Source organism: Saccostrea cucullata, unplaced genomic scaffold (genome assembly GCF_032062105.1).
Source record: "Saccostrea cucullata isolate Sc308-1 unplaced genomic scaffold, CSIRO_AGI_Scuc_v1 ctg1665, whole genome shotgun sequence".
Taxonomy (NCBI): Eukaryota; Metazoa; Mollusca; class Bivalvia; order Ostreida; family Ostreidae; genus Saccostrea; species Saccostrea cuccullata.
This window is the reverse complement of record NW_026923101.1, coordinates 132,361-154,179: the sequence shown is the minus strand read 5'-3', so window position 1 is coordinate 154,179 and position 21,819 is coordinate 132,361. Positions and strand designations below refer to the sequence as shown.

The 21,819-nt window shown below is 32.5% G+C and overlaps 2 protein-coding genes across 4 annotated transcripts in view; both read left to right on the top strand.

Annotated features, from left to right (window-relative positions):
• The window catches only part of LOC134263164 (uncharacterized), a 98,136-nt gene that overhangs the window by 5,919 nt on the left and 70,398 nt on the right, over positions 1-21,819 (top strand). The gene's annotated exons all lie outside the window — the stretch shown is intronic.
• Positions 17,281-21,819, top strand: part of LOC134263170 (uncharacterized) — a 64,951-nt gene continuing 60,412 nt past the window's right edge. Inside the window, exon 1 of the mRNA XM_062745482.1 lies at positions 17,281-17,436. Within this exon, the coding sequence (XP_062601466.1) occupies positions 17,346-17,436 (91 nt within the window). The 5' untranslated portion in view covers positions 17,281-17,345. The remainder of the gene's footprint in view (positions 17,437-21,819) is intronic.

The window sequence follows — 21,819 nt, the reverse complement described above, 5'->3', positions numbered from 1 at the left end:
AAACCATAAAACGGTATGTGCTAATCTCGGGCAATGAGAAAAATTAAAGAATGCGTTGGTTTAAAAATTTTATTTTAAATTTTAAATATAGCATTGAATAAATAACATTTCATAGTGTCTTATTTTCCATTAAAACACTACGATGTTTTTCCGATGTAATTTTAAAAACATATTTTTAGCCAATCAAATTCTTTGCCCGAGACTAGAACATACATGTACCATTCTATGGTTGAGTTTCACTTTCCACCCGGCGAGTAAAGTTTTGAAGCTGATTACGGAGATAAAAGAAAACAAAGACAAGGATGTCAGATATGGTTGTGCAGATAAATTATCGTAGAAGACATAGGTATAAACAGTTTACCCATCATTTCCTGTGAAAGAGTAAATGAGCGCGATTTTAAGGGAGGGGGGTACTCGGTGTAAATCGGAGTTAGATACCTTGTGTTATTATTATAGTATGGGTCAAAAATTTATTTATTATTTATCTTTTTCGTGCCAAAATTATGCCCAAAACTGGGGATTACACATGTAATTAGATATATGTACATATATATATATATATATATATATATATATATATATATATATATATATATATATATATATATATATATATATATATATATATATATATATATATATATATATATATATATATATATCAGATTATATATATATATATATATATATATATATATATATATATATATATATTTTTTGCATTAACAAAACAAATGCCAAGGTAAAAATACACTTCTTTTGAATAAAAATATGATTATTTGAAAAAAAATGTTGATTTTTTTACTGGGAGAAATTTATTGAATGCAACATCATTTTTTGTTTTTCTTGAATCTTCTAGTCTGTTGATGTTGGACTCAGTTGTTCACTGAAATAAGAAAATAAATTACTTGAGCACTGGCAAAAAACTGTACATAGTGACACAAAAGTTGAAGTTTTAAAACACTTGTATATATGTTTTTAAAAATGTAATTATATTGATAATTACATATACGAGGGTTGTCCCGTGAAATCGTGGACAAAGCGTGTTTCTCGAAAAGTAATGGGCGCACTAAGCTGAAAATTTCAGTAAATGTTTATTTATCATATTTAAGAGCATGATAATTTTTTGATAAAATATAGGCAAACATAAAGATTTTATTATGCTTGAATGTGCACGGGGTATTGTCCTACGGCGCATGGACAAAAAAACCAAGGTTTTATTAAAGAATACACAAGTTTGAATTCAAAATATAAGTTTTAAATACATAAGATTTGTATTAAAATTATCCTATTTCAATTCCACAATCAATTTTGTAGTTTTTATAAAAATTTTAAGGCATTTGGTTAATTTTTGGCAGTTTCTCGAGCATTCGAAATGGGAAAGTGGTAAACACAACACACTAAAAATGGCGACGTTTTATGACGTTACGGCGCACCGGAGAGCAGTTCCGTTTTAATTCGATGTTGTAATGACACCTTTAGAGACTTGAAATGACCATAGAAGAAAAAAGATTATAAAATATCACCATGTCTTAAGTATACAAATGAAATATAGGAATTTTCTTAGCGAATTCTTTTTTGATCGAGTCCCTGGGGAGTACAAAACATACGGACAAACTCCTAATGTAATAGCAAAAGACGCTGTCACAGTAGATCGCCGATATGAGATTTTCTATTAGTTGAATGATGGTGAGAATATCGTCCGTAACTTACTGATAAATCTTCAGAAGATTGCATGAGGTGTCAATTGGTTCTTCGGCTATTTATGGAGACTTTAAAAAATGTGTATTAATGAAATTCCTAAATTTAAGTCGGACTCATCCAACTTCATTTTCACCAAAGATAAAACGTGACGCTGTTTTACATTAGAATTCCAAACGCAAGATGGAAAAAGATCGCTGAAGAAATCATTCCAATCACGGGCCAAAAGAAATCCGAGTTTTCTCCTACTCTTCCTAAAACAGCCCTTAGCTGTGATACATTGGCAGCCAATAGCGAGGCGTCTAACAGTTGTCGAACGAATTTCTGGCTATCTGAAAATGGATTTCTAGTTGAAACCTAAAAAATAAGAAAAAAACCTCTTCAAGTGTTTTATCTTGTCAATCGATGAAACATATTAATATTTACAGTATAAACGACAGCATTTTCTTTTAAGAATTGTATATAGATATCGCTTTTTACATAAGTGATATGGTTATGTCGAAATAATATTCTAATTTTAAGCTATTTCTTTTGTTATCTAGAATCTAAACTTACCACGTCTTCTTTTGATTTGGACGTGGGGCAATCTAGTTCATCATCATTTTTAGATTCTTTTTCCTTGTCGGATGACGAACCTTCGTCATTTGGCTCTACAATTGACTCCTGGAAAAAGACATTTATCTGAGATGAACATGATAATCCTCAGTGAACTTGAAAATTGTCCATAATTCTTCCACTGTTAAATTCTTACAATAATTTAATTTTGCATTGATTTTAAGGTAATGTTACGCCAGTTAATGCTTGACAAGTCTTATTATAATCTTTTAAAAAGCTGATTTTGACTATTTTTTGTTTCTGATGTTCAGTGTAGAACGCAAAAGATTAATTCATGAAGTCTCGCATTAATCGGAAATTAAGTAAATATTTCAGTAAAGAGATATCGTTACATAAATCAATCCCCCAGCAATAAAAGTTAAATTTATCGGCAAATGTTAAAATCAAAGCTTGTTTTAGGATATTAAACAAATGTATGCATTGTTTTGCTCCCAAAATAATAAAATTTTTAATCTTTAAATCAAAAACTTTTCTGAATTACCGTTTCGGAAGTTAAATTTGAAAGAAAGACAACCGTTTTTCTCCAAATCTTTTTTATGTCGAAAACGTAATTGCTAAAATAGCTGATTCGCATCTAGAATCAATGATATAAGGTTCCGTGCTCACTTTCAGATAAGTTTCAGTTCATGAAACTCGGATGACCTTTTGCTATTCGTTTTCGTCCGTCGGCGTTCGTCTTTCGTCGTGCGTTAACATTTGAACATTTTCAGATTCTTCTCCAAAACCACAGAACTAATTCAACCAATTTTGGCATACAGCATCTATAGGTTAAGGGGAACAAAAATTGTGAATTTCATGGTCCCTGTCCATCTCGGGCCTTGAGGGTGGGGCTTAAACCACTAGAATTATTGTAATATTTAAAAATCTTCATGGTGGAGCGAGTGTTTGATCGATGCAGATGATTCGAATTTTGAAGGTCGTGAGTTTGAATCTACGCCGCGACTGAATCTTAGTTGATAAAAAATTGGGTAGCAATGCGCTCGATACTTTGAAGTGAAAGTGCATAGTTATGTTGATTATGACTGCCTCTTCCTAAATTATGAATTTCATGGCCACGGGGTCGGGGGTTCAAGTGCCAGGGCGGGGCTATATAGTTTATGTAGTGAAAAAGAATTATTTCTTTAAATATCTTCTTCTATGCTCTTTGGTATTGGTCTAGCTAAGTACATAGGTATGTCGAATAAGGCAGCCTTTTCCAAAATAGTAAAATTTTATAGCCCCGAAGTCAGGAGTTCTCGTGTTAGGATGGGGCTCTTGATTATATAGGGAAAATGCATAAATTCTTTGAAAATCTTCTCATTTCCTGCATAATAAAGGAATGAACTACGTAAATATTTATGATGAAGAAGAATGCCTTTTCCAAACTTGTGAATTATAAGGACCCTGGGTCAGGTGCTCTTGTGTTAGGGCGGGGCTCAAATGTTTATATAAAGTAAAAATGCATGTATTCTTTGAAAATCTTTTCCTTTGCTCTTGGGTATGATGCCAATGATCTAAGTTCATATTTAAGATGAAGAAAGCTACCTCCTCCAAAATGGTTGATTTCAGGGCCCCTGGGTCAGGGGTACTTGAAGGGGGATACATAGTCTGGAAATTAATTAATGCTTTGAATTTGCTCTTTGGTATTCAAAAACAATTTATTTAATTTAAACAATATTTTATGCACTGATGTTATCGTGAATAGGATTGGGCAGCAGGCGCAGCCTATTTTAGCCCTCTAAACAATTAATGGTTGGGGGGGGCGAAAAAAAAATCTGAGAAAACTTAACCAGCAACAAAGGGGATGCTAAACTCCAAAATAAAATTTTTCATGAAGGGAAGGGGTTCTTTCAGCACCAAATTTTATTCATACTCTGCTACTACATTTCCCTTACGTGACTTGCAAAAAAGGAGGGGGAGGAGGCAACCGTCCCTCTTAGATGTCCAATATAGCGGAGCGGATAGTGAGGGAAATATTTCACTTGCGGATACAAGCACTAAATTGAAGTTTCCTTGACTATTACCGGATTAAGAAATATCGTTGGCCATTCAAGTTTCGGCCATGTTCAAGATGGCCACCACTTATTTCAAAATGGCGTCTGTTTTTATAATTTTTTCCTGATAGTTTGAATGTTTCTTGGTAATACATTTATTTTTTCTGAAATAATGAAAGGGGACTTGGTATATGATATTATTTAAGCTCCATTATATATAAACATACACTGCGCATGCTCTTCAATACAAACAATAAATACTGTGCCGGATAATTATGCCACTTCAAAAGTGGCATTTTGGCGCCCGCCAAATCCTAATTTCACATAAAAATCATGTAGGCCAAGTGGTAGACCATCACTCACAGAGTTCATAACTACCTTTGTTACAGGTAAATCTCACCTGTCAGGTGAGATAATCACCTTTTAACAAAAAAATCCCATAGGAAAAATAAAGTTCCTATAGGAAAAATAAAATTCCTGAGGGATATTATCAATATCCTGCAGGATATTTAAAGATTCCTGTAGGACTTTAATTTACCGTGGGAGAATTTAATTTCCTAAGGGAATTTATTTTCCTAAAGGAGAAAATAAGTCCTATAGGAGAAAATATATCCTATAGGAAAAAAAAATTCTCCTATAAGGTAATTTTTTTCTCCCTTGGCCAAACCAATAAAATTTCTTGTTCTTCGGACAAATGACCCAAAAAAATTGGGACGAGCGAGCGATTTGATAATTATAATATTAATATTTCTATCAACATAATTTCCAGGCAAAGAAGTAAAATAACGGAGCGAGCGATTATATATTTTTTGTTTTCCTTTAAATTTCTAGAGAAAATCATTATAAAATCTTTTCCAATTCCCCCGATCATGTAAGACATTTAATATTTCATATTTGTACATAAACAAAACAGCCATAACAATACTCTTACTATGGTTTCTCACTTTAATTACATAATGACTTTATTCCATATGTAAAAAAGAAAATTTTAAAATATACAGTGATTCCTTTACATGTTTAGAGTATCATTAGAACATTAGATACAGGTTCTTCATCTCATAAAGGTAAAGAATTCTGTAAATAAATCTAATAATATAGAATATTAACTCTTCAATGCACCAAAACCTTTGGTGTATTCAGGGGTCCATGTTTTTGCCCTGTACAAAAAGTGTTTGTTACCTCAATCTTTTACCCATAAACATTTTGAAAACAGTATTAACAAATATTGATAAGAATAAGACTATGTACAACCACATAAAACTGGCCAATTCCAGCAGCACTACTTTTATTATTATTTTTCTGTATTTATGCACAATATCAGAAGCTTATGAGAAAATATCACTAAAATCCAAACTTTTTTCTATTCACAAGAGTTGACTGACATATATTTTAAAATAAAGTATCAAAGATGTTTAAATATCATGCCAATTATGGGAAGCTACTTCAGCAAATCGTTTCAGAAGATGGATACTTTAATTTCTTCTGGCTGATCCACGATAGCTTAGAATTAGTACATGTAACCATGGAATCTGTTAAAGAATTGTCTGAGGTCGGACTGAGGTGGAAACGATTCTATGGCTTCATGGAAATATTATCTACCTACAGTTTGCCAGCACTGTGGTTTAACTGAAGACCTTCTTGAATGACTGATCCACGTCTTCACCATATGAACAGTTCTCATGGTTTTAGTGCAGTTTATTTTCACTGTAGAAATTCAGCAAAAACCACCAAATCTTGCTTGAGCTAGTTCCTTCAACATTCAACATCCCAAATAAATCAAGTAGCCTAGAAGTTTCCCTAAAACAAAATAGATCCAACTTATTAAAAGTTTTCAATACATACTTATTCAGAAAAAAAGTATATATGTATCTTTATCTTAAGTTTTAATACCTTGCACTTACATTTAGGCATCTCAAAAAATTGATTTATGTCCATGGTGGATTTATCTGCCTAAATAACGGATCTGCTCTATCCAATCATCACAGTTCACCACGATGGACTAATGAGGTGTAACATTACTTGTTTCCTTGTCGTAACTCTAAAAAGCATCCTTAAAAAGTTTGTCCGACTGTGCATCGTTTGAGCTAATGACGAATGCGGATGGTTTCGCCCCAATCACATGTTCACGCCGATTTTTAACGACATATACGCATTAAACTGTCAAATTTAGCTCAATAGTCAATACATCAGAGTGTCAAGTGTCCTTTCTTGTGCAAATTGATTAAACTGGTGCCCTGACATTGGTAAACGGGCGCAAGCGCCCTAAAAAACCAACGTCCTTGTAATTCCTAGCGGCAGCGACTGGAATCAAGGGCAGAGAACCAGTGCTAGCAAATTGATCAATGTTGTCTCTTTTTTTGACGAAATTAAAAAATTTTCTACTTAATTTCAAACGCAGACATGACCGATTATGAAAATAAAATGAAAAATGGGGCGGGAAATGGAACGAAAATTTCCGGAAGCGGGAAAATTAAAATAATATTATTTACGTTTCTCTGAAATACGAGCGCGCGGGTCCGACGAAAAAGAAATTTTATTGGTGAGGCCTTAATTAATATTTGTACGTGATTTTGATAAATTGAATCAGATTCATCTTTTACCCTAATGTATTTTAGTTGGCTATAATACAACAATATACAAGGATAATACAAAACGGAATGTAGCTCCGCCCTCTGAGTCCCGTTCAGAACAGCAAACTTCAACCTTGATTTAACGATCATCGTATGAAATTTAACATTTTATTTGTTTTGGTTGAAAAATCAGCGTAGACTGCCCTTTGTTTTGAAAAGTCCGGTAGGTGGCGACAACTCTAGCCTCTGTTTTTAGAAGATAAAAACTATCCTCCAAAAACAGAGGCCACCTAGACCTGACATACGTAGACTTATAATAATGGGTGACGTCAAAGAAGCTTTTCTTAAGTCATGTGACGAAAGACTAGTCTAAAGATAAGGATCAGAACGAAGGGATTCGAATTTTCAACTCAACTGATAACTGAATTGCAGAATTTGTCTGTTATCCTGATGGATGCGGAATTTATACGTCAAATTGTGGAGAATGGGTTTTTGTTCATGAAACTGACCCTACAGTGTTTTCATGTCGCCCTGATTTAAATGGATCGACGATTTTTCTGCTTTTTTACAAAGCGCTTGAGCGAGAAACAAGGTTGACTTTTGAGTAGCAATGTAACACTGATTTTTGGTGCATTGGAAAATGAACCTGAAAATATTAAACACATTTTTTTACACAATACAGAATAATAAATATTGAACATTTATCAGAGCTTTTTATTGTTATTTTTTATGATTTGAAAAGTTAAATATTGTGTAAAATTTTGTAAAATACAAATTTTGTGAAAGAAACTCGTATTTCTCTTCAAACCTAGAATTTATAATACTAACTCGTTCCAGTTAAACCCACTGAAAGTTATTCGTCGGACATAATTTCTTGAAATTATTTCCCAGCGAGTCAAATTCTTATCCTGTCGTCCAGTTCAGTAATTGTTCTATCATTTAAGTGTTGAAATTATAGCCAGCAATATAACTGGACCTTGATATTTTATACCCTACATTCGAATTCAAAAAAAAAAAAAAAAAGATTTCGATCATAAGCGATAAAACTTCCGAGTGTAAAGTTAACAAAAACACCGTATATCCTTTTTTTGTGATGATCTATTTTTCACTTTTTTGCGATCAATTGTCCTTCACAAAATACAAAACACGCCAAAATTATGTCACCTTTAAAATAAAAAAATAAAAACTGTAACATAAAAACATCACAATTTAAAATAAAAAACTTACGCAAAAAACTGTACAAATCTATCTCTATTTCGTTAAATTAGCAACACGCAAACATGAACCACAACCCTTTCTGTTGAATTTGATGCCGTCTCAAGGCAATTTGGACCAGAAGGGATATCAAAAGGCGAGATATCCTCAGATGTACTTACCAACAGCAATTAAACCCGCTGTAGTGGAAAACCGAGGTTGCAGTCTCGTTGCAGAGCCAGACGTGATTTCTTTAATATCGCCATAGACTGCATCAAAGCAGTTGTGCAAGGAGAATTTAACTATAAGATTTTTGGAAAATCTCGTTAGCTACAAGTACATTTGATTTGCCGCGAGAATCTTTTTGCGTCTTTCGTAGCGACGTTTTTCTTGATATTTTTTCCATGGCCTCGCGCATGTTATTTTTTTGAGTGATCCACTTCTGTTCATGGGCATAGAGGTATGTAAGAAGCTTTTCAATGTAGTATACAATTTCAATCTCGGCTCCTAATATGACAAGCTGAGTAAATCCTAACATGAATGCCTGTACATCACGACGATTGTATTCACTGGCCCGCAATGCCTTCGTCAATATAGTACTTGAAAAAAATGATTCGTGGGTAACAATATGTCTGTATAGCATATGAGCGCTGTTTTCAAACACACATTTAATACGTTTAAAGAAATGTGTCTGAAATACTCGAAAAATCGTTGTTACTACTCGCATTGAAAAATTTGTTCAGCTTCATTTTCATCGCTAATATTTTCTTCTCGAAAGTAAAGAACTAGATATTTACTCGATTCCAGTCGATCGTTTGGGAGATCTCTTCCATTTTTTGTTTGTGACAAGAATATTTAAATCTGTTTCTGTTCTCGTGTAAAGGTTGTCTGAGGAATGTCCAGAATTTTTTTCTACAAACCAACAAAATGGTATGAATCTTCTAATAGACAACACGAGCAATTTGGGGGAAGGATATGGAGATAGCGAACAGTATTTAATATCAAAGTCCATTAAACAATACAGAATAGGAGCAGAGCAAACACGGACCTCCGACTTATCAGAGGTGGGATCAGGTGCCATGGAGGACATCCCCTGCTGACCGGTCACATCCGCCGTGTGCTCCTTGTCATGGCTAATTCTTAAGTTACACTGAAGAAGATCAGAATTTAAAAAACAGTAATGTCTCAACCTTGAGTGAATAGTATATCAAAATTTCTGTGAAAAGGGAAATAATCTGGAGGTTTAACAATATTGTTTGACAATTTTTTAAGGGTTACCGAACCTTTGATAAGACAGATAACTTTCAAAGTACTAAACATGAATACTACTCACAATTTTCTCAATCAAAGTTTCGTAATTGAGAAATCTAAGTTGTCAATTTGATGAAATCTAACATGTAATGGAAATATTACTTTCTATTTCTTTTGCCATTTTCATTGTTATTGTATTATATTTAACAAAACAATATATAAATCCAACTTCAAAGGCCTAATAAATTGAATAAGATGTATCTTTTAAGCACCATTTTAAAATTGGTTTTAAGTACTTAATGCAACATTTTTGTTTGTATGACAAACAAAAATGTTGCATTAAGTACTTAATGCAACATTTTTGTTTGAATGACATTTTTTCACATGAAGAAATATTCAGCAGAAAGATAACTCTTACTCACAGTTTTATTTTTTTTCTTTCAACCACATACAACATTGTTATTTTCTGACTTGGGGAGCATTGCTTCATGGTGTTTTCTAACATTATTTTAATAGGTGTAATACAAAGTATTATTTTCATATGCACTTCGTATATTAAATTTAATGTTGTGATAATAAATCGTTACTCTTTCTGTTCCCTTGGTTCGATTTCTTCATATCATTGTCTGACATAAAAATCATTTCTGAAAAAAATAAGCAGCGCTTCATACTTCAAACTATTTTCCATGACTCTATAAAATGCCTAGGAAAAATCGAAAAAATAATGCAGCAGAATTTACCTTTGTCAATATATTTTTTAGTAGAATGGTATATTTATAGAACCTGATACACGATAGATCCCCGAATAAAAATCCTGATTAATATTTAATTTTTTTATTGAACTTGAATGTAGGTGATTAAAAACATGTTTGATTATAATAATTCTTTCAAATATTTAACTTACATAACTCAATAAAGAGACTTTGATTTGGAGTGATAGAGGGGAAATCTTTCTTAAATAAATAAATAATATATGCCAATATCCAACGCTAAGAAAATGTTTAAGGATATACGATCTTCAACCAGTAGGAATAACTCTTTAATTTATAATTTAATTCAAAAATTCTTAAAATAAAGCTTGAAATTGAAATTTTTTCATGCAACAATTTTCATTTTAGGCCTCTACGTATGATTCAATGTTCTTTAAAGTTTTAACAAACGATATTTAAAAAAAAGTTGATATTTGTACCTTATAAAATGAAGTAAAACTTGCATATTTAAAAAAAAATAAATTTCTTTAAAATAAGCCTTAATTACCAATGTTTATATAAGCATGCTTTGAAATTAGAAGTGGTTTACGGTGTTTTCTTTGAAAGAAAACACTTCATACACTATGCATTATGAAACGATGGATGTAAGTAGGAGAAAGTAAAGTACCACATACGTGTAAAATTCATGCAATTTTCTGTAAAACCCTCAATACCTATGGTTTTTATTCCTAAAATGTATTTTTTTTATCAATTATCAATTAAACAATATATGCGGTAGGTAATTCAAATCGCATTTCCTGAAAAAATATTTGAGATTTACTAATTTTCCCTATATAATATGATTAAATTTAAAATGAAGTTTAAAGAAACGCCATGGGTAAATACATTTTAATTTGAGAATTTAGAGACATCTTTGTGAGCATTTTCAATTACTCAATGCCTGATTTTCAGAACCTGAGGATCGCATAACCTTAAGTAATAATGATTTCTTAAATAATACGCAGTTGTTTTGATATACATGTAGTGTTTTGCACGTCTTTAACATTTTGTGACTGATGCAATCTTGACCAACTGTTTTATTGACAGGAAAAGCGGAGATTATATCTGTGATATCCTGTTCTTGTATCTTTATTTTTGGGAACTTATCATTATATCTAATTTCTATATTTGAAGATTTATTGTCACTATCATCTAAGAACATGATACATGTCAAGTACTTGTTTAAGGATATACGATCCTTAGCCAGGAAGGATAACTCTTTAATTTATATTTTAATTCAAAAAGTCTTAAAATATAGCTTGAAATTGAAATTTTTTCATGCAACAATTTTCATTTTATGCCTCTACGTATGATTCAATGTTCTTTAAAGTTTTAACAAACGGTATTTAAAAAGTTGACATTTGCACCTCATAAAATGAAGTAAAACTTGCATATTTTAAAAAAAATCAAACTTATTTTTATTTAGCCTTAGTTACCAATGTTTACATGCATGATTTGAAATTAGAAGTGAATTACGGTGTTTTCTTTGAAAGGAAACACTTCATACACAATGCATTATGAAACAATGGAAGTAAGTAGGAGAAAGTAAAGTCCAAATAAGTGTAAAATTCATGCAATTTTCTTTAAAAGCCTGGATACCTATGATTTTTATTCCTAAAATGTATTTCTTGATGAATTATCAATTAAAAAATATGCAGTAGGTAGTTCAAATCGCATATCCTAAAAAGTTATTTGAGATTTACTAATTTTCCCTATATAATATGATTAAATTTAAAGATGAATTTTAAAGAAACACTGTGGGTAAATACATTTTAATTTGAGAATTTAGAGGCATCTTTGTGAGCATTTTCAATTACTCAATGCCTGATTTTCAGAACCTGAGGATCGGACAACCTTAAGAGCTGAATTTTATTAATTTCTAGTATTGCAAAACCATCATTTTACTGTTTTCTTTGATATACTGAATGGGTGGTATTTCATTCATGTTGTGTGAAAAATAGTCTTTCAGTACATTTTTGTATTCTTGCTAGTATCCCTTAGACTAAAATCCATATTATCATAATAATAAGTAATGACATTTTGTTTTATGTTATTATTCTTATTTCGTATATAATGATTCTTCATTTTATCTGTTATGCAACCTTGAAATATTCTTTGTTTATTTAAAATTGTTTATTTTCAAACTGTTCAAAATTAATATTCTTATGTTTAATTAAAAGTCCAAATTTTATACCATTTTTTTTTCTATTCGGTTATAAAGAATTTTTGGCTGTTTGACCAATATACTAATAAAAAGGATTAAAGAATATGATAGTATGTGTCATTTAGGTTTGTCCTGTTGTTAACAGATTATTGAATTGTAAACCTTTAACCTTTAGACTATACACTAAACAGAATTGCTAACACACCACCAGATGAAAGTAATACAAGTTGTTATCAAAAAGTTCGTAGACTGAGGCTATAAAATTAGTACTTTGTAGTATGTACTTTCAAAATTTATAAGGGACATAAAACAACAAAAAAATTAAGAAATGTTGAAAATTTTAGCTTGTCCGCTTGTTATACCTCATACACTTAATTTGATGAGATTCCCTGGAGTTGAGTAAGGACTTAAACCCATCTTGTTTATATGACTTTACAATGTCAGCAACAGCGGTTTTCAATGCATATAATAATGCAATTGGATGATACATAGGGAGAGATCCTCGCTCGATTGTGCCAGCATATTTTACTTTTGGGAGTTTAATATCTACATCATATGATCAACGTCATTTTTTGACGTGATTGAATTTTCACACCTTGACCACAAATCGACATTAACTGTGCATCCCTTTTCTCCTAATCTCTTTTGGCATTAAAAAAACAAGAACTCTGGATGCATTTAATTTCTCCAAAACCAGTGGAAACATTTTCTAGGTCTATACCAATTTTTTTCAGGGCCAAAACTTTATAGAATGTTGCAAAATGAAATTCCTCCCCCATTTTGACGCCATTTTCAAGGACTTATTTGTTTGGACACTCCATGTCAAATTTATGATAAATTTTCAAAGAACTTTCAGAATGAAGTGAAAACTTTAAATTATTTTTCGTAAACGTCATTTCCGAGATAATGTGAATAGTACTGCGCAGCCGCCAAGTCATTGAACTGAATGTAGCCGGAGCCGTGGACTTATTTGCTCGATCATTATTGATACATTTAATTACATATTGACGAGGTCAATATATTATTAGAACTTTTTCAGAGTTCATTTTTGTTTCTGACGTAGTCAGATCAGTATTCGGGGGGGGGGGGGATTTTGTCTGCCGTGGTCAGATATTTTTTCATCGGTTTTGAAAGATCAAACCACGTGCATCATGGCGGACGTTCCTAACCCTGACGATGATAATGCACCGGTCAAGGGAAAGAAAAAAGCCCCGAACAAATCATCGTCTTCGGAGAAGACACTGTCTAACGTACGTGCGTCGTCGAGTTCGTCGACTTCGACTGGCACTTCCACGTGTTCTCGTGGTCATGGCGGAGGACATGATAGTTCCGCGCCAAATAACGAGAATGAGATTCTCAATATATTAAAAGCGATTCAAGAGAATCAAAAGAAACAAGAGGATCGTATGACAGAGCTAGAAAATCTGTATGATTATGATTACCAAGAATATGTGGATCGTTAGGACGATACCCCGGACGAACCGGGTACTTCCGGTGTAGCGGCATCGAGGAAGCGCGCATCAGACGAGATTCTGACTGATACGGAAAACAAGTACGTCAATGCTGGTAAGAAACTTAAAGTTAAAGAGACTTGTGATAAACCGATTGATGATGAACTAGCTAATCTCGTGACAGATTGGTTCCGAGAGGGAATCGAGGAAGAACGATATAATGAGCTAATAAAAACGACAAATCGTCCTGAAAACTGTTCAGCATTAGTGACTGTGAAAACTAACCAAATGGTTTGGGATTTTTTGAGCCCAACTACAAAATGCGTTATGTTAATGCATTTAGTTTTTCATGGGCAAACATTTATGGTTATCTTAATCCTCCTTTCAGCCTCATTAGACGTGTGGTGAGGAAGATTTGTCAGGACCAAGCAGAGTGTGTACTGGTGGCTCCAGTGTGGTCAACACAGCCATGGTTCAATCGTGTGTTAGAAAAACTGGTGGATCATCCGGTGATTTTACCTGTGATGGACAATCTGTTGACACTTCCAGGCACAGATGTGCAGCATCCTCTGAAAGACTCGTTAGTGCTGATGGCATGTCGATTGTCCGGTTGCAGTACCAAAAACGAGGAATTTCTCATCAAGCAGCCTCGATCCTTTTGGCATCATGGAAGTCGGGAACCAAGAAACATTATAAAACATTTTATACGAGATGGTTTCAGTACTGTAGTGAAAAATCGATTGATCCATTTTGTACAACTATAGAAACTGTTATTGAATTTTTAGCACATCTTTTTCGCTTAAGTTTAGTGTATAGTGCTATTAATACTGCCCGAGGGGCTTTATCTTCTGTTGGACTGATTTTTGATGGGTTTACTGTTGGATGTCATCCACTTGTTATACGATTTATGAAGGGTGTTTTTAGTTTGAGACCATCAAAATCTCGATATGTACATACTTGGGATGCATCTATTGTTATCAAGTATTTGAGAAAATTGTCACCTGTAAAATACTTAAGTTTGAAAGATTTGACACTGAAGTTAGTTATGTTAATTAGTTTAATTTGTGCAAGTTGAGTACAAACTATTTCATGTATGAAACTTAGTAATATGACGAGAAGAAAAATAGCTTTGTTTTTACTTTTAGTGATTTATTGAAAACATGTAGACCTAACAGTAGTATGTCTGACATGGCTTTGAAATCATATCCTCCAGATAGGAGGCTTTGTGTATATATTGTTTTATGTGAATACTTATCAAGGACTGCAAGAATTAGAAACAAGTGTGATTCACTTTTTATCAGTTATGTACAACCACACAAGGAAGTATCAAGAGATACTGTTGCCCGTTGGATAAAAACAGTGATGTGTTCTGCAGGTGTTGATACTACTATTTTTAAGGCTCATAGTGTTAGATCTGCATCAGCATCTAAAGCAAAAGAGAACTTTGTTCCTGTCGATGATATTTTGTCCAAAGTAGGTTGGTCTGATGTTGAAACCTTCAGAAAGTTTTATGACAAACCTGTGCTGAATGATGATAAGTATGCAAATGCTGTTTTGAAATTAAAATAAAGAATTTGATTTCAGTTTGAAAATTTTTTGTGTTGTGCTTTAAAGATTCACATTATCTCGGAAGTGACGTTTACGAAAAATAATTAGGAAATTAAACGAGACTTACCTTGGTTAAGTCGAAGTTTGATTCCAATTATTGGAGTAAATAAAAGGCACTGTAGAGATAAGGTGCCTCCCTCCCACCCTGCAGGTGGTGAATGTATTATTTGAAATTATTAGTGAAATGAATTTGGGTTTGATGTTTTGTTGCAAATCTATCAACCCAAAAATTTTTAGCTTTGAAGCAATGACTTGGCGGCTGCGCAGTACTATTCACCTTATCTCTACAGTGCCTTTTATTTATTCCAATAATTGTAATCAAACTTCGCCTTAACCAAGGTAAGTCTCGTTTAATTTCCTAATTTTTTTGAAGCAATAGTGTCCCAACATATACCTGAATTAACGAGAATTTTGGACGTTAAACGTTCATATCAAAAGATTTTTTCTCAGCTACACTTCGGTCGAAAAAACGTCGTTTTCGAGGTTGCGCCGCCTGGTCATACCATAGCTTACAAAAACATTACTAATTTATAAATTAATAAAATTTATGATTTGCAGTTTATTCTATAGATAGAAAAGATTATGCTAACCAGATATTTTAAAATTCATCGATGTACCTAAAGCGGTTTTAATTTTATGGCGCCAATCCACGAACTTTTTGATACCCCCTCGTATTTTACTTATCAAAGCTTGTTTATGATGTATTTGATATATTATAACGTTACATAATCAAAAATAAACCAGTTAAATGTCTTAATTGATAAATAACTACAATGTTAACTGAATAATAACTATTTGAAAGAAAACATGAAAATCGTGTCCATACTTATTTGGGAGAATAAGTTTTCTTTGTATTTTTGTTCTTTATGTTTGTTCGAACTAAAAATAAGGGGAAAAAATACCATATGCGGCATTTGATCCTGGAATAGCGTGATAAAACAGACGGTATGGTGTCTGCATGGAGTTTCGTTGGAAAAAAATTGTAATAAAAATTAAAACAATGATAAAATATGTGTTCTTACAGTATAAAATTGTTGCAAATAGATTAGTAAACAAAAAAAATGTTCACTTTAGATGGCCAAGCCATTAAGTAAACACCACATCACAATTTTAATGTTGTTCCACAAAATTGGGGCAACCGGAAGTTTAGTGGACTGGGTATGGACACCAGGGCATTGGATGACTAGCAGGCGATATAATAGTCAATCACTGAATATTATTAGATTTTTTTTTACAAGTAAACTGTGAGTAATCACTATCTGTAATTAGCAATGCAATTATTTGGACAAAAAAGGTACACAGTGCGTGTCGGGAAATTGGTTTTTGCGCAAGAAGGTCAATTTGGGGTTATGTTATGACACTATGACATTTGTCAATCCCATTGTATTGGAAAAAATGGCGTATTATATAGACTAATATACCGATTAGGCAAATGTTCAATTCACAAAAAAAAAATTAAGTGGTACGTCAGCAATTTTGTCTAGTGGATAAATTGAAAATTTCTACATCTTATTTATAAGCATTCGGATCATCAAGTTATGTTGTATTTTTACAAAAGGTTAACAGGGTCAGTTTTCCTCCAAACCTGATCTTTATTTCAATTAAATTAAATTGCTGTGCATCGTTGTTCCAGTTTCTATCGCAGAATAAGAAGTTAACTTCAAAAACTGCACAACTTAGAGAACGCCAGGGAAGCTAAAAATTCTATAATCAAAATCATAAGCGATCATCGTGTATACATAGATTTTGGGGATGCTTATCAACAAGTCGCACTTTAACCAATTTTTTGTTGTTTTAGAAACCCATGCATATTGCCCTTGCTGAAAACTTATGTTGTTTCAATAAACTTTTGAACATAATTGCTGTTCTTAATTTTAAAGTAGAAATACTATGCAAAACGAATGACCAGCACAAGGAAATTTAAAATACCATGTAGTAATTTAGATGTTGACATAGAAATGACACCGGAAGCTAATCAGTTTTCCGTCATGTAAAGAGTCGAGATATGAAATGCAAATCCCCTGCTTGTAAATTTGATTTAGCCTCCAGACTCTGGCTTAAATACAACGATGATTTGGCAGTACATAATTCCACTAATTATTTTCATGGCGGCTTTAGACAACGTAACTTTGCAGGCAAATGATACTACTTATGCATCTCGTAAGTCTTCTTGTCTTTTTTGACATCAAGCTTTTTAATTGTCCCTCATTCAGAACTTTCCTGATGTTAATTATTATAGTTATTATTTGATGAAAATGTTCCTTTTGCTAGGTTATTTCACACAAATGTATCTAATATGCCTCTTTTTTTACCAAAAGCACAAGGTAAAATTTGAAAGATTTTAGTTAAACCAGTATATACGTGGGCTGTTCAAAAAATACGCGGACTCTGCTATTATTTACTCTTACAGACGTCATATAGTTTTGAAATTTTGCAGAGATATGTATCTTAAAGATTCTAATAAAGTTTAGAAAAAAATTCCGTATTTGGTAAAATTTAACCTAAAATTATCGCTGTGTTGATATCGCTGATAGAGAGGTACGGAGCACGACAAAAACTTTGAAACAAAAGCATGCGGAATCCAATATTCAATTCATTAATTTTCTATAAATTGCGACATTTTTCGATAATTTTCTCAAATGTATCTTTATATTGTTCTAATATTTATTTCTGACGTGATACTTGAAGTACTAACAAAAATATTGTGATTTTTCTCTGATGTGATTCCTTTGAATACGACTCTGAAAATGACGTCTCCTGAATTTACGGAGCACCTCACTTTTGTTAAATTATAAAACATGTATAAAACTAGGGTTTTTGTGGCATTTGTTTACAAATAGCAAATTTGAATTTTAGACCTCTGTTAAAAGGCTAAATGGTAGGACGGGATGGGAGGACAGGAGGAAGATTATCGACGAAATTTTTATAAGGACTTTAAAGAACATGATTGGCAGTGACCAATGTCACACTTTATCTCATAAGTACCTGCATTTTTTAATTTTAAAACAAAAATGGATTTGTTTTACTTATTTTATAGAGTATAAGCTTGACAAAAAATGGTGTATGGATGTTGATTAGATAACGTAGCTTAAACTGTACAGGAACTCATGGGAAAGTGAGAAAACGAAAGATCATATTATTTTTAGAATGCCCGTGACGTCGAAGATTTTGATGTTCTGATAAATCAACCAAAATTGACATCAATTGACAACATTTTGATATGAAATTTTGAAGACATTATAAGAGAAGATACGTTTACATTTGTGTGACATTTTGCGCGATTATGTCGACAAATATTTTTTCTGTGTAAGAAGTCCGGGTAATTTTTGAAAGGCCCTCATACATATATTAGTTTCTCTCTATAAATATCTCATAAGGCTTGAGCTTATTAATTATCAAATTACAGCTAATTAAATTTTGTTCTTGTAAGTTATATGTCTTGTGCTTAAGTATATTACACATGTACATTTAAACCAATTCAACATTATGAACATTAGGTTTATTCTAGATGTTTCCAACATATAATTATTGAAGAATATAAATGATCTGCATAAAAACGAATGGGACACTTTAATTGTATGTTTGCAAGTTTGTTACAAATTTGGAAAAAAAAATTCTCTTTAGTAAAAAGGCGAACACAAATGTGTTCTTCATAATGCCCATTGCAATATGATTTCGTTAAACAAGATCTAAAGAGGAAAATCTTGATTTACATAATATCGTAATGATCCACAGTCAGATTTCTTCTCTTAAATTTTTTATAACTTAAAAAATATTCGAAATGGTGTCTGCTGAATGCTTTTAATGGTGTCTACAAGCACTTTTAAAGTGAGGTAATATATGGGGATAACGAACAGTATTCCTGCTCAAAAACCCATTGAATGTGCAGTTTTAGAGTAAATAACACACATCTTGAAACTTCAGAGGTGGGATCAGGTGCCATGGAAAAGTGAGCATCCCCTGCCAACATGTCACACTCGCCGTGTGCTTTAAGTCATGACCAGGAAATTACGGTAAAATCCGTCGACAATTCAGTGTGTAAGTATTATATAATTATTTGATGCCTGAGCAGTCAATAGTCAAAAATATTTTTCCCCTGGTGCAGTGAGCAAAAAAATTTTGGTCTATTTACTGTCCAGTCATTAAATAATTGTTCTATTACCTATTTTTATTTTTCGTATTAAGTGTTTCCAATTGTATATTACAAGAGGTTCCCGTGTCATTATGAATTCAAATTTTTGTAAATTATAATACATAGAGGTGGTGCATCTGTATTATTTAAAAAAGATTGATTGATTGTATATTTTTTAACGTTTTCACTTTTCGTTAACATTTAATTTTTCACTCATATGGAGACGCCGCCACTTGCCTGTGGAGAGCTGCAAATTTTGTCCTATACTCGGCACTCAGGGCCATAAAAAGCAGGGGGGTGTGTGTCTTTTTTTTGTGTCTGCACCTGTTTGTTGTGACAGGGGAACGGTCTCCGCACCCCACAGTAATTAAGTAAAGTAACTCTGATCGAATAAAACAATATATACTCACCGTCAATAGAAACGCACCACCCTAATTTTAGGGTGAAAATTATATACGGGATATATCTATGTACTAAAAAAAATTACGACAGTAACTAACTTTGCCAAATCAGTTATTTAACGGTTGAACGATTTTCATTCCATTACCGGAGGTTGATTTTAGCCCTTTTTACAGAAATAAAAGATTAGCATTTTTTATAAAATTATTGACAAATGAATATTTTGGGTTTTTAATGTTTTGTACCTGTTAATCATAAGTATTGTACTAAAATCCCGGAATGATATCCTTCTTTCTTTTCCAGTTTTGATGCCTTTTTTTTCAAAATGACTGAAAGCACGCATTTCATTGTTAATGCTGGAAATTCTCAAAATAACGAAAATAGAGAGCTACAGATGCAAATACACGTATACTCTACAGAACGCCTTTTCGGGCTCATGTATTTCATAGCATTAATGACAGTTCCTTGACCGGAAGTCTTAGGGCTTCTAAACTACACCAAATTAGAGAAAATTCAATCTCGGTATCTGAAAAAAACAGGCATTTTAATATGCCAAAAAATATTCATTTCGCTAAGATAAAGACATTTATTTAATAAATCAAATGCATGGTACAGGCACGTAGCATCGTTTTTGAAAGTGGGGGGGGGGGGCAGCAAGAGAATTTTTTTTACTAACCTGAAAATGTTGACAAGCAAAAAAAGAAGAAAAAAAAACGAAAAACTTAAAGTTGCCCAAACTCGGGGGGTGGGGGTGGGGGTGGGGGGGATGGGGGGTGGGGTGGTCAACTTTTTCAAAGCCAAGTTACTTTCATTCCAATTTTTCCCCTACATTTTCCTTTAACACTGTACTATGGTAAAAAGTAATGGGGCATTCCTTTCAATGAACATTTCCTATAGTAAAGGTAATGTTGCGGAAAAAACGTCGGGGGCAGCCCCCCCCCCCCCTCCCCCTGCATATGCTGTATATGACGGACTAGCACATTTTAATTAGATGGTCGGGATGTTTTAAAAGTTGTCTGACGAGTGTTTAATTAAGAGGGCCTAAAATCAACTTCCGGTTATAGAATGAAAATCATATAATCGTTTTATTACTGATTTGGCAAAGTGAAAGATGTCAAGTTTTTTGGGACATAATTTTATTCCATTTATAATTTTCACTTATAATTAGAGTGGTGCGTTTCTATTGACGGTGAGTATAATAAAGATCAAATAAAATGATTGTTTCGCATACTATGTCTGTGCAATGTTACAACTAAGTTCGAAAACCGAAATACCCGTCAGTCAATAGATCGGTTTGAAAAGATAAGAAAAACAGAAAAGATGAACATATTAAATCTCTATTAAAACAAAAAATTCATTTGATTAGGTGATATAATCGCTTAACATTATGTCTGAAAAACGTCAATCAGTACATTTCAGTACAATTATTTGACAACTTTATTGAATCGACCAATTTGAAAGAACTTATAAAATGCTGACTTAATACGAGACAGATGAAATTCTTATTACATCAACTTAGCAGTCAATAACTTACCTCGTTCAGAAAAAAATAAATATATTATGTAATAAACAGTGGCGTATAATCCATGTAGGCAACAACGCTGTAGCCTACGGAAGCCAATTTAGGACCTATCAATAATATAATTGATTATATAACGATTTTTAGAATTCGTTAAAACGAATTTAATTTGTTATCACAGATTCATTGAATTCCTTTTAACGAATTTAATTTGTTATAACAGATTTATTGATTTCGTTATAACGAATTTAATCTGTTATTACAGATTTGTTGAATTCGTTATAACCAATTAAAAATTCGTTAAAACAAATTCTTGAATTGGTTATAACTAAGAATCTGTTATAACAAATTAAATTCGTTATAATGACTTCAATGAATCTGTTATAACAAATTATATTCGTTATAACGAATTCTAAAAATCGATATAACGAATTCAATTTTTTTTTTATAGGTCCTAAATGCGCTTCCGTAGTAGCCTAGACATTTTCTGAGG